Source organism: Melospiza georgiana, chromosome 17, assembly GCF_028018845.1.
Source record: "Melospiza georgiana isolate bMelGeo1 chromosome 17, bMelGeo1.pri, whole genome shotgun sequence".
NCBI classification, from domain to species: domain Eukaryota; kingdom Metazoa; phylum Chordata; class Aves; order Passeriformes; family Passerellidae; genus Melospiza; species Melospiza georgiana.
Genome location: NC_080446.1, coordinates 544,884 through 557,214, shown reverse-complemented (window position 1 = coordinate 557,214; position 12,331 = coordinate 544,884). Strand labels below are relative to the sequence as shown.

The following is a 12,331-nucleotide window of genomic DNA, read 5'->3' as shown; positions in this document are numbered from 1 at the left end:
ACAGGGAGGGGGCTGAGCTGGAGGACTTGAGCAGGGGTCTCAGCTCTCTGGACAAGTGCTCATTGTGGGGCTGTTTCTGAAAAACAAAATAAAATCTGCTGTTTTCTGACCTTTTCCAGCTGCTGCTGTTTGAAAAACAAAGTGGACACTAAGAAATGCCCTGGAAGATGCAGCACACAGAGCAGCCTTTAGGAGGGGTCTCAGGCTGCAGATCCCGAGGATAAAGAAAAATGTCACTGGCATTAAAGAGGGGCCAGACAAGGCAGGAGGTGTGATCCTCAGACGGCCCCATGGCCCAGTTTCCCTGCTGGTCAGCCTCAGGCTGTCCGGGCTCCGTTGCTGGTTGTTCCAGCCCTGCAGCTTTCCCTGGGGTTCGCTGCTCTGACGGCCGGGAGCGCTCCCTGCCCTGCTCCAGAGGGTGAGCGGGGCTGCAGCAATGCCAGCCCCTCCTGGGCAGCAGCAGGGAGGGAAGCCAGCCCCAACAAGGGGGTTTGGGCCACCCTGGGACTCCAAAATGCATCCAAAAAGTTTACACAAGCTGACAACTTCAACTCTTATCTTTCTTTAAGGTTCATTTTTGGATCATATTTTGCTGTCTGCTTCCAGCATTTCCCCCTGGTATTCCAGTATTTCCACACTCCTGGGCTCTCAGTAGCACAAGCACGATCTATCTCAGTTCCTTTTGCACTTTTCAACACTTGTTATGGATCTCTGCCAAGGAACCTGATAATTTTTTTCCCATTTAAGGGAAAGAATTTTGGGCTATAAAAGAAAATCTCCATTGTACCTAAAGTGTTTCCAGTCTGGAAAGAAAATCCCAGGAAACTGAGGGAAGTCTTAAAGGGACATAATAGGAAACACTGTGCAACAGAGGCAGCTTATTGTGCGTGATTGCCTGTCCCACTCCAAGGAACAGTCCAGGGCCCTCGGGCTGTGAGAACAGCGTGGGTTATTGTTACCTCAGAGCTCCCTTCAGAGTGTGAAACTCAGCAATGGGGACCAGCCAAACCTGGGGCCCCCCAAAGCTGCTGCTGCCCTCGCTGTGGGGACCCTGTGTCCCACTCACCATCGCTGTGACAGGGCTGGGCCCTGCTTTGCAGAGGGACCAGGAGCCTTTCCTTCCTCACAGCCCTTGGTTTGTCTGCCAGCACTGAAATGGGGCGAGCCAGCCTTCCCTGTTGTCTCACAGGATGGACAGGAGGATGCCAGACTGTCCCATGGCACAGGTGCTTGGGAAGATGTGATGCTTTCCTTGTGCAGGCAGAGGAGTCACTGCACATCAGCAGAGGGATGTTTATTTCCACATCTAGGCTCAGCCTATTTCCCTCACATTGTAGCTCAACAAGCACTGCCTTACAGAGCTGCTCTGCCTGGCAGTGACATCCAGGTATGTCTATGGCACTGAATGCAGGCCCAGGAGAGCATATCTTTGCTGTGCTCAGCATATTTCCTGTGAGGAGCTCGGGTCTGAGGTGTTTCCTTGTCAATAACTGCTCTAATACCCGGGAGAAACGAGGTTTGCACAAACTGCATCCAAACATTTGGCCGGCTCCACAGGCTGGGGAAAAAACAAACCATAAATTGAGTTTGCAAAGCTCAGAGTACAAAAATATCAATTGAAATGTGTATCCAAACCAAGAGTGGGTGAAATAACCTTGGAGAAGAGCGAGCGGGATGCACATTTCTGCATCTCCAGGCCTGCACTGCCCCTCGCTGACAAACTCTTGGTGTGGGACAAGAAATGCTGCAGGGAACAGATGTCCTGGGGGTGGAAACATCCTCTCCTCCCCCAGGCTCGTGGATCACCCTGGGCAGAGCCAGCTGGAGGGACTGCCCTGGGCAGGGCTGCCTCTCCAGCTCCCTCGGGGCCGCTTTCAGCAGGGGCCAGAGGAGCAGCGGGGAAGGGGAGCTCTGGGGGAGCCTCTGCTGCCCCTGGGGAGCCTGTGCTGCCCTGCCCCAGGGCTGCCCGTGCCCCAGGGCTGCCCTCTCCAGGGCTTTCTCTCCATGCCTGGGCAGAGCACGTCCGTGGCAGTGGCAGGGAGCCTGCGTGACGCAGGAAGGTACAAATGCCCTGCTAGCAAAGCCAAGGTGCCTCTCCCCCCGTGATTTACTGGTGAATCTGACGCATCTCCCCGCATTAGGCCACTTGTCATTTTCCCTTCACTTGTCATTTCCCATCACGGGGGGAGATAATGTGCCCACGAGGTCAGTGCTGACAAACCTTGCTCTCCTGTGGCACCTGCCAGCTGGAAGTTTCAAAGCATTTTATAATCATTAACAGACTGAGCTTCCTGGCCCTCATCAGGGGTTTTGTCTCTGTTGTAAAGGGAGAAAAGTCGGGTGTGGAGGTGAAATGATGACAAAGCAACAGGAGAGCTGAAGTGCTCCCAATATTGCCCTAATGTCTGTCCTGCATTGGAAGCATTCTTGGAGTAGGAGGAGCTACTTCACTGGAGGGGCCCTGGGCTGGGATTAAGCTGGTCAACAGGTTTTATTCCCAATTCTTCCTTCCACCCCTTTCTAGGTGATCTTGCTTTTCTATATCTTAATTTCCTCTTCTCCAAAAGGAAGGTAGTGATCAACTCCTCGTAACAAATTCCTAAATGTACAGCTGATACAGAGTTGTGTGAAGTACTGGACAAAAGCACTGTTTGGGATTTCAGAAAGCCTCCTCTTAGGAAGATGTAGGCATTCAAAAACCAAATATAACAGTCTAGCACTGACACTGAGAACGCTGGGCATCAGGAGCCAGGCACGGGCGAGAGAAGCACAGATAATGGGGGAAAGCAGCACTGGGGTCATTTTCCCTAATTAATCACATAAAATCAGACACCGGGCTCCAGTTTCAGGAACTGTCACCGGAGTCCAGGAGCCACGAGCAATCAAGGCAAGAGAAGGGCACAGCTGTGTACCCCCGGTACGGCAGTCCAAACAGGTGAATTGCATTAAGTGATGCTAATTGGTGCTAATGGCTCTCCAGGCTGTTGCTGAGGGCCATTTTCCCTGGTGGGAGTGAAGGAAGGAGACAAGAGGGACAGCCTGGCAGAGGAATACTTCGATTGCTGTGCTGTTGCCTGGAAAGTCGACGTTTTCTCTATTTCTGCTGTGTTTTCAGGTTAGTAAATGCCGCTTTACGTTGTATTTATAGTCCTAATCGGCAGCAGAGATCCATTGCTATTCCTTTTATGTGTTTCTGCAAATATCTGCGACCATCGTTGTGGGCTCCTTCCTCCGACGAGGAGCAGCGGGGTGGGGGCGAGGGCCCGGTTCGCCCTCCCAGCCGGGGTGATGAGCAATGTCCCAGCGCTCCGCCGCTCCGGCTGGGCTCGGAACCGCCTGGCGGGCGGCGGGGCCCTGCCGGGGCTCCGGGCTGCTGGCTCGCCTGGGCGCTCTCCGCCGGCCCCGAGCTGCGCAGGGAGGGCCCGGGCAGCGGAGCGGGGCGGCCCCGCTGCAATGCTGGGCTCCGGCTCACGGTGGAGCTGCCCGGCCCCGGCCCCGAGCCCTCCGCCCCGCGCGGGACAGCCGCGCACGGCCGCGCCGGAGCCGGGGCCGCACTTGTTGAGCGCCGGGCCGAGGCGGCGGCGGGCAGCGCCGGGGCTCCGCTCCGCGTGTGCCGGGGACGGGCCGGGGGCGGCGCAGACGCGGCTCCGGCGCTGGGCGCGGGCAGGAGCGGGGAGCCGCAGCCGAGGGAAGGCCTCGGAGAGCTTCCTGCCGAAGGAGCCGATTCACCTCGCTTCCCTTCCCCTCCCCCTGGGCTCGGCGGGCAGCCGGGAGCGCCGCCGCCATCCCTCCGCCCTGAGGCTGCCCGGGGGGGATGCGAGCGGGGCCGCCCCTGCCGCCCGCCCCGCCGCAGGATGTAGCCGCCCTCGGCCCCGCACGCCCCGCACCGCCGCGCCGGGAGCCCGCAGCAGGAGGTAGGTGAGGGCTGGGCTCGGCCGGGCCACGCCGCGCCAGCCTCTCTCTCCCCGTGCGCGGCGGCGGGGCTCCGCTTTGGGGCTGGGGGAGCCGGGGCGGCGGGGACGGGGCCGAGCCCCGAGCTGTGCCGGCGGTGCGCGGGGAGCCGCTCCTGCCTGCGCCGGGGCTTCTCTTCGTGCCATCTTGTGTAAGCAACAGTGCTCGGCGCTGTCAGGAGCCACCCGGCTCCCTAACACAGGCTCGGGGTTTTTCCTTGTTCCCGGGTTCGTTGCTTTCCCGGTTATGCAGAGGCCGGTGTGGGGGGCTTGGGGGGCGTCCCTGGGCAGCCCAGAGAGGCAGAGCGCGTCGTTAGAGTGGCTGTAAATCCTCCCGTTTCCCTGCCCCAGCTCTTTCCCCGGGAAATCGCTAAGGCTGGAGTTACTAAAAGCCTCCGCAGCCCGCACGGCCGGGCAGGGCGGGGGGCAGCCCGGGGGCCGCTCGGGCTGGGGTGGGGACCGGCGGGGCCGGGCGCTCCGCGATGGGAGCCCGGTGCCAGCGCACCCCGGCCGGGGCCCGGCGCCTCTCGGGGCGCATCGCCGAGCTCTGCTCGGGGCAGCTCCGCAGTCCCCGGAGCGGCTCCCGGGGCCGAGCCCGGCTCCGCAGCCGCCGGGGCGGGGGGACCCCGGCCGCCGCCCGGGGGAGCTCGGCGGCAGGGCGGCCGCACGTGGAGCGGGCCGGGCGCGGAGCGGGTTCAGCACCGGCGGGCGGACAGCGCCGCCGCCCCCCCGCCATTGGCGGGCGCGGCGGGCGGGGACCCACGCGCGGCCTCTCTTGCAGCTCCGGGGCATGGAGGGCAGCGAGAGGTGAGCAGCGCCGGCCCCGCGCCCTGCCCCGCGCCGCACCCAGCCGCCTGCAGCCCGAGCGGGACCCGCGATGCCTCTGGGGATGAATAAGCATGGATCTCGCTCTACTACCTCTTTGCCTCCGGACCCCACCGAGATCGTCAGGAGCAAGGCCTGCTCCCGGAGGGTCAAGCTCAACGTGGGGGGGCTGGCCCACGAGGTTCTCTGGCGCACCTTGGACAGGTTGCCGCGGACCAGGCTGGGTAAGCTCAGAGACTGCAACACGCACGACTCCCTCATGGAGATCTGCGACGACTACAACCTGGAGGAGAACGAGTACTTCTTCGACAGGCACCCCGGGGCGTTCACCTCGATCTTGAACTTCTATCGCACCGGCAAGCTGCACATGATGGAGGAGATGTGCGCCTTGTCCTTCAGCCAGGAGCTGGACTACTGGGGGGTGGACGAGATCTACCTGGAGTCCTGCTGCCAGGCCCGCTACCACCAGAAGAAAGAGCAGATGAACGAGGAGCTGAAGAGAGAAGCGGAGACCCTGAGGGAAAGGGAAGGGGAGGAATTCGATAACACTTGCTGTGCTGAGAAAAGGAAAAAGCTCTGGGACCTCCTGGAGAAGCCCAACTCCTCGGTAGCGGCCAAGGTAAGCGTTCCACATCTCTGTTGTCTACCTTGCTTTGGTGCCTGGGCACTTGTGGCTGGCTGGATGCTGTGAGTGAAGGAGAGGAAGGCCTCTCATATACAAATGAATTGCAATGTTTTTTGGGTGGTTTTTTGGTAGTTTGGAAGGCATGTGGTTTGAGCGTCCCTGGGGCAGCCTGGGCTGCTCAGTGTGGGAGAAGCTCCTCTGAGCAGTGGGTCAGTGTGCAAAGACTGCTGTGGCTGGACATTTTAGACTTGTTACCCACTGGCCTGGGTTGGTGCAGTTTGTAATAGACATTTTTTTGGGCCTAAAACGCGTGAGTCTTCTGCTGCTTAACCAAATTGGCTTTCAAGAAGCCACTTCTGCTTGAACTCCTAGACCCAGGGGGAGTGAGGAAATAATGCCTTCCATTCCAGGGCTTAATTGAATTTTGTTTTTGTAGTGAAATGTGTCTCCTAGTTATTTGTATCATGCACTTCTAGGCTGTGTGTCTGCTAAAGCTGGTGTTTGGTTTTCATCCTTTACCTGATTCCAGCCTTTTAAAACTCTTCCCTGCGCAAGCGATGCAGCATTGTCAATAGCTGAAGTGCTGCTTACTCTGAAGTTGGTTTCAGTGGACAGATCTACTTGAAGGCATTTGGAAGATAAAATCCATGTTGGGAGAAACCAATGTCAGAGTTGGCTCTGATAATTTAGCTGCCTCATGTTAGTCACATTTTCTTTAGTGAGGAAAATCTCTGCGAACACAGTGATTCAGTAACCATGGGGACAAAAGTGAAGGGGGAGAGGTTGAAAACTGTGGGATGAATAACTGAAAAGCATGAGAGACTGAGCAGTAGGGACCAAAACTTGAATTTTCTGTATACCCACGTCCTCACTGTATGGCAGAGAAGTCACAAGAAGCCCTGGCTACCTCTGTAATGCCTCTGTACAAACATCTGCAAACACAGACCATGGCTCCATCCCTTAGGAGTCTGGCTTGGATGAGCTATTTGTGAAAACAGACTTCTTCTCCTCTTTTTTTCTCTTCTCAAAATGCTGCACATTGTGAACCAAGAGCATGTATGAAACTTTGGGGAAGGGATTTCGTGAGACATGGACTGGCTGAGCCTGGCATGGGGAGGGGAGGCATGGTCTGCCCGCTGAACCCATTATCACTTTTTTAATGTCAAACAGAGCCCCAGAGTGCCTCTATCTCTCCAGTGGCACAGATGACACCGTGATGAACACATTAATAATTTATAAGGCTCCTTTGGCACAGTCCTGGAATCCTGAAACACAGGCCCCAGGCTTTGCTGTCTGTGGCACTGACTCAAAATCCATTAGAGACTGTTGATGTTCATGATTTATTGTATATGAGCAAGGGTCATTCTTGCCAAATAAGTGTCTTTTGTGATTTATAAATGAAATACTCTAGCTTCATTTTCTGAGAAAATTCTCGGAGTAAGTGCACCCAGCATTGCAGGCTCTGGATTAATTGAGAGGGAATGGAAATGCATCATTACCCTTAGCATTTAAAACTGCCATTCTGTGACTTCATTACTGCAATGGAAGTGATGCTGTGTGTTCTCAGAGCTCAGATAGTGCAGCAGTTCCCAAGCACAGGTTCCCGCTCACCTCGTGTGTTAGCAGGGCAAGCAGGCCTGGAGAACAATTAGCTTAGCAGGCAGGGACAGCAGCTCTGCTAAGCCTGCTCTTGATCCGATTTGCTCCCTGCTGCTGGGCTGCTTTCCCTCCTGCCAGAGGATGCCCTTAGCTTTGATCACCTGCCCGAGTTCAATGCACATATTGAACAGGTTGGACTCACCCTGCAGCCTGTGGTGGAAGGGCATGGGGAAGGCATTGGCAGCCTGGCCCGTCCCTGCCCGGTGCAGCTGTGCCAGCTCCTGGCAGGGAGTGTGGGCTCAGGCTGAGCCCTGCTGGAGCTCCTGCTCCTTCCCCAGCTGCCTGCCCAGTGCAGGGGGCACAGGAGCTCCTGTCACCTCCCCTACAGCCGGACTGCCTCTGCTTTGCCAGCTCTGGGAGCTCACACTGTTCCTGTGCAAAGGAACAAAGTAAACTCTTGTGAGGTTTAATGTCACGCAAGGTCCTAAAACCGCGCTTGGGGAAATCTGAACTACTCTTGTTTGTTTTTTCTCTTCAGACTTGTTCCACTCCGTGCAAAGGGTTTTCCATGCAACAGATACCTTCATGTTCTGTTTAAGAAGCCCAGAAAATGGGTACAGGTGCAGGTTCTCCCCCAAACCAAACCAGGGTCTTTGGCTGCATTTTAACATTTTCTGCACAGCACTGCACCTCACCCCTCCATACCAGCTTACTCCTGGCTTATACTGGGACTGGTTAAACAGACAGACTTCTTTATTTGCTTGGTTTTCAGGGGTTTGGGATTGCCTTTTTTTTATTCTTGGATGCTTTTTGTTGGCTTTGTTTTTATGGATTTTATTTTTATTTATTTAAATGGGACAATACGTGGCTTATCCCAGGTTGTAAAATAGCATTCAAGTAAGAGAAGAAGAATCCCCCAGACCTTAGTTTTTGTTGCGTTCTTATCCCCTGGAGAGTCACCCATATCTTCTAATTTTTCTGTCTGGCTTTTAAACCAACCATTGTGGCAAGCAGGGTCTAATTTATGTGTGAGGCTTTGCCCTGTGTGTGAGTGGAGAGAGCCCTCCTGGATTTCAGTGCTGCTGTCCCTGGGCTGTCCCCCTGCTGTCACCCCCTGTGCTGCTGTCCCTGGCACAGCCCGGCCCCTCTGTCCCTCTGGGTGATCCCCGAGCCCAGCACGGCTCCAGCTTGGCCAGGGCAGCCGCCAGTGCCCAAAGGGGTTCCAGTTCAGCCCCGTGCCCTGGGCTGGGATGCTCTGTGCTCCCTGCACTCACCTGCCCAGAGGGAAACCCCCGGGCACACAATGCAGCACCCCAGGGACTTGGACTCTGTCAAATGGAAAAAAGTATCAGGCAGTTATTAAATAAAAGTTTGCTCCTCTCCTTCTAAACTTAGCATATATTTTAAAGGATCTGATTCTCCCTTTTCCTGTGGTTATTTGCCTGCGTATTCCTGACAAACATTCCCTGCAGGCTTTGTGGATGCTTTCTCCTCTTCCTGCAATCACTGTTTTTGCATGTTTGTGCTTATTTTTATCATTCTCCCAGTCTCTCTTAATAGTTTGGTGGTTGATTCTTGGTTTTGTTTTTTAAATAGTATTCTTCATGTGCTTTGGTGTACTCACAACATCCATTTTTAACCACAGAGGACTCTGATGCTCGTTTCTGTCATGGTTTACTCTAGAAGCTGACGAGGTGCAGATATTTTCTGTGGTAGCTCTCACACTTTGTTGCATGGCAGTTTCCTTTGTCAGGAAAGCAAAGCAGCTCTCCAGAAGCCAGGCAGAGCTGCTGCTTTTCCTCGGGCACGGTGCCCGTGCCAGGGCAGCAGTGGTTACACAGCTCCAGCGCTCTGGTTTGGGTTTTGATCCTGATTGCTCCTTCCCTTGCCAGGGCTCAGCTTGGGCAGCTGGTTCCTGCCACCCTCAGCCCAGCCACCATCCTGCCTTGCCAAAGTCCCCTCTGAAGCTGCTGCTTTCCCCTGACCAAGGCCAGTTAGGATCCATGGGTCACTCAATGCCTGTTCCTTGGGAGAGCCAGCCTAGCTGTAATCCCAACTAGGCTTCATGTCTGTGCTACCATGAAAAATAAAAGACTGCAGTTGTTGGAGCTCTCCAGTATAAACAAATAACAAATTAGACCAGCTCAACATCTTAGGCTAGCATCTATGGTTCTGGAAATTCTCCGATTGCCTGGACCTTTCCAGCAGCTCTGCAGGAACATTGCCCTTTTTGCTTCTTAAGAGGAAAGTATTTCTTTTCCTCCTTTAGTCCTTACAAATGATTTCCCCAATCAATATTTGAGCAATTAGTGTTGCATGGGGTGTGGGGGGGAAGTCTGCTCGTCTTACAGACTCCTCTGCATGTGCTGGTTTCATCTATTTTTCTCTTGCTGTCCTGAAGGCTGAGAAAAATACGATGACATCACCCACTTTGCAAAAAGCTTCTCTGCATATCTGCATGTCAAGTAGGATGTGCACTTCCTTTCCTCCTCGCTGCCTCCACTTCCCACTTGTCCCTGTCCTGTTGGGAGCTCAGCTGCAGTGATCCCTCCCTTCTGACAGGCTATTTCTCATCTTTTCCCCTGCTCTGCCTTTGCCAGTGCAATAATATCGCATTTATCCTTGAAAACATGCAACTCCAATTCGGTAATCTCATTATGCATGCCTCTACATTCCTTGAACAGCTTTTCTCTGCTGCCCACTGCTCTCTGCTGCTAATCTCTGGATGCATTGCTTAGGGACTGGGGAGGATGCTCTGTAAGCTCTTTTCTTATTATTGTTGATAGTAGTGACAAAATAAGAATGATAAAAGCCTCTTGGAGATGCGTTTGCTACATCTAGAGCGTTCTTCCCCCACATGGGCTTTCTATTCCTGGCCCTCCCTTATGGTGTGCAGTTTTCATTCATCTTCAAACCTGCCTGAATTTAGCATTTGGCAGAGGAAACCCCTCTCCTGAATCGTAGGGGTCACATCTTGGCTGTGTCCTGTCTGTCTCCGAGGGTCCCAGCTCAGGGCACATGCTGACTTGGACTATTAAAGGCGGATTGCCCATATTTTGCCTCCATCTGTAACTTTTTTTAGTGTGATGCAGCTACTGCCTTGGCTTTTTGCTATATATAGGAGACTTTTTCCCTTCGTCCAAAATGAACTCGTATCTTCAGAGATCCTCAAGAGCAGAGCCTCATTGCAAAGCCTGTCCCCTGGGTTCAGGGATTTGCCACTTTGGTCTGGAGCTTATCTCTGGGCTTCTAGCACAGGCCTGTCCTGTGGACACAAGTGATTTCTGTTCTGGATCAATCTCTTTTCTTCCTGCAGCTGCTTTCTGGGTCTTGTCCTTCCAGTGGACTTAAATCTTTTGTCTGGGGAGCCCTAATTCCTATGTTTAGTTCCCTGCAATGTCCTCTGTCTCGCTGGTGGACCTGCCCAGAGTGTATTGCTGTGCTGCCAGCTCCCAGAGCTCATCTGCATTACAGCCTGCACAAATCCCCAGCTGGGGCAGAAACCCCCAGCCACAGCCTGGTACAACTGCCAGCTTGGCAGCTGTGTCCTGTGGCCCTTTCCTGGCTCTGAAGAGACTTGCTGGGAGTCCCTGTGACACGCATTGCCTCCTGCATGGGCTGCACCTGCCAGGGATCAGCTGGTTCTGAGTGCTCCAGGTGAGATGCTCACCTGTCCCAGGGGATGCTCTCCCAGAGCTGCTGTTCCAGCCCCTTGGTCCAGGCAGGAGTTTCCTGGCAGTCCTCACTGAGGATGGTTTGGCCTCAGCTGTTTCCCATCCAGGCCTACAGCTCTGTGCTCTCTAGAGAATTCCATCAAAGGAAAGTTAATTGCTGGGCCTTGCATTTTGCTTGATGCTCTCACCCATCCGGTCCATGGAGTGCCAGCATGGATGAACACGTGTGTGTTGGGACACTGCTGGATTTTTAACTTCTCTGTAACTCCCTGCTGGGGGAGCCTGGAGGGGCTTGTGGTGCTGCCTGAGCATCCTCATCCATGAGAGCCTGCCTGCCTCTGGAGGGAGGTGAGCAGCTTACATGCTTGGGCTGAATTCCTTGGAGGACGTGTGCTATAGAAGTATAGTTGGTGCTATTTTTAATGCACCAGCTCTCATTTGTACCTTTGGAAAAATCTCTGAGAAATTAATTCCCCTTGCTGCTCAGTGTTCTCCATCCTGTTCAGCCTGAGAGCAGACAGGGTTTGAGGTGCCAACATCACCAGTCAAAAAGTAGAAAATGTTGCAACAATGGAAAATTCCTGTTTTGTTCAGCTGTAACTGCACAGGTTTAGTAATAATGGGGTTCAGAAGAGGAGTGCTGGGCCCAGCCCCCCAGGCTGTGTGGTGTGATGTGCCCAATGTGCAGGTGTGGCTTTGGCCACAGGTACCTGTGAAAAGCCCCGGCATGGGGGCCAGGCCCTGCCCTGTGCTGACCACCACAGTGCCCAGGGCTGGCTCTGCACTCCAGAGCTCCATGGAAAAATCCATTCTTCTCTCATCTCTTCTCAGACATAGATAAATATCCTTGCTGTCACAGTCTGCCTTCTGCCCCCTTCTCCAATCACAATTTCCTTCTGATTTCTCATGATGTGAATGCCCCCATGGAGAGGAATAACCCAATGTTACTTTTACAACATGAGCGTTGCTATTTGTCATTGCTAATGGCAAAATATTTATGTCAAAGAAAGTTCACAGCTGATCACTTAGTTCTTCCAATAAACACAGTCACAGTGATTTACTCTGCAGAGAGGCCTGGCAGCAGCATCAGCACAGTGGGGCTGCTGTGTGTGAGCAAGGCATCAGGGCGAGCCTCCTCCCTGCATCCATGTTGTTGTGCTGAGGCAGGTGAGGATCAGGTGTGACTGATGGGAGCGGTGAGGTTTGGAGGCTCAGCCCCTCCTGGGTCAGTTTGGTGCCCCAGGGCTGGGGGTGAAGGGGCTCCACGCTGCTGAGCCAGGCACTGAGGGCTGGTGGCACCCCCTGCCCATGCCCCAGTGCCCTGCCCAAGCTGCTTCAGCCCTGCTCTCTCCATCCTTGGGCTCAGCCCCTGGGGCAGCAGCCTCATGTTCCCCTCCTGCCATTCCCAGTTCCTCAGTGCAGCAATTCTAAGCCTTGTAGAGAGCTTCCCCTGAGCTGGCCTGGTCTCTGCTTTCTCCCCACTGCCCTGGCTTCTCTTTTGGCCTCTCCTGTCTCCTGCACAGCCTGGCACCTGCTGAACGTGTTTACCAGAATGCCTTGGTGAGGTTTTGTTGTGATTTCCAATGAGAAATTCTACCCTTTACTGTAGGGATGGCCTGGAAGAGGGCTGAGGTGAGCACTGTGCCTCGGTGCCTGGC

At 54.5% G+C, this 12,331-nt stretch overlaps 1 protein-coding gene across 2 annotated transcripts in view; it reads left to right on the top strand.

Annotated features, from left to right (window-relative positions):
- Nucleotides 1-3,031: 3,031 nt before the first annotated feature.
- Nucleotides 3,032-12,331, top strand: part of KCNB1 (potassium voltage-gated channel subfamily B member 1) — a 95,377-nt gene continuing 86,077 nt past the window's right edge. The window contains exons 1-2 of one of the 2 annotated variants that reach the window (XM_058036492.1): nucleotides 3,032-3,115; nucleotides 4,732-5,394. In XM_058036492.1, the coding sequence (XP_057892475.1) occupies nucleotides 4,828-5,394 (567 nt within the window). In that variant the 5' untranslated portion in view covers nucleotides 3,032-3,115; nucleotides 4,732-4,827. Of the gene's footprint in view, nucleotides 3,116-3,873; nucleotides 3,915-4,731; nucleotides 5,395-12,331 lie in introns of those variants that run through there. The other variant, XM_058036491.1, reaches the window with a different exon arrangement.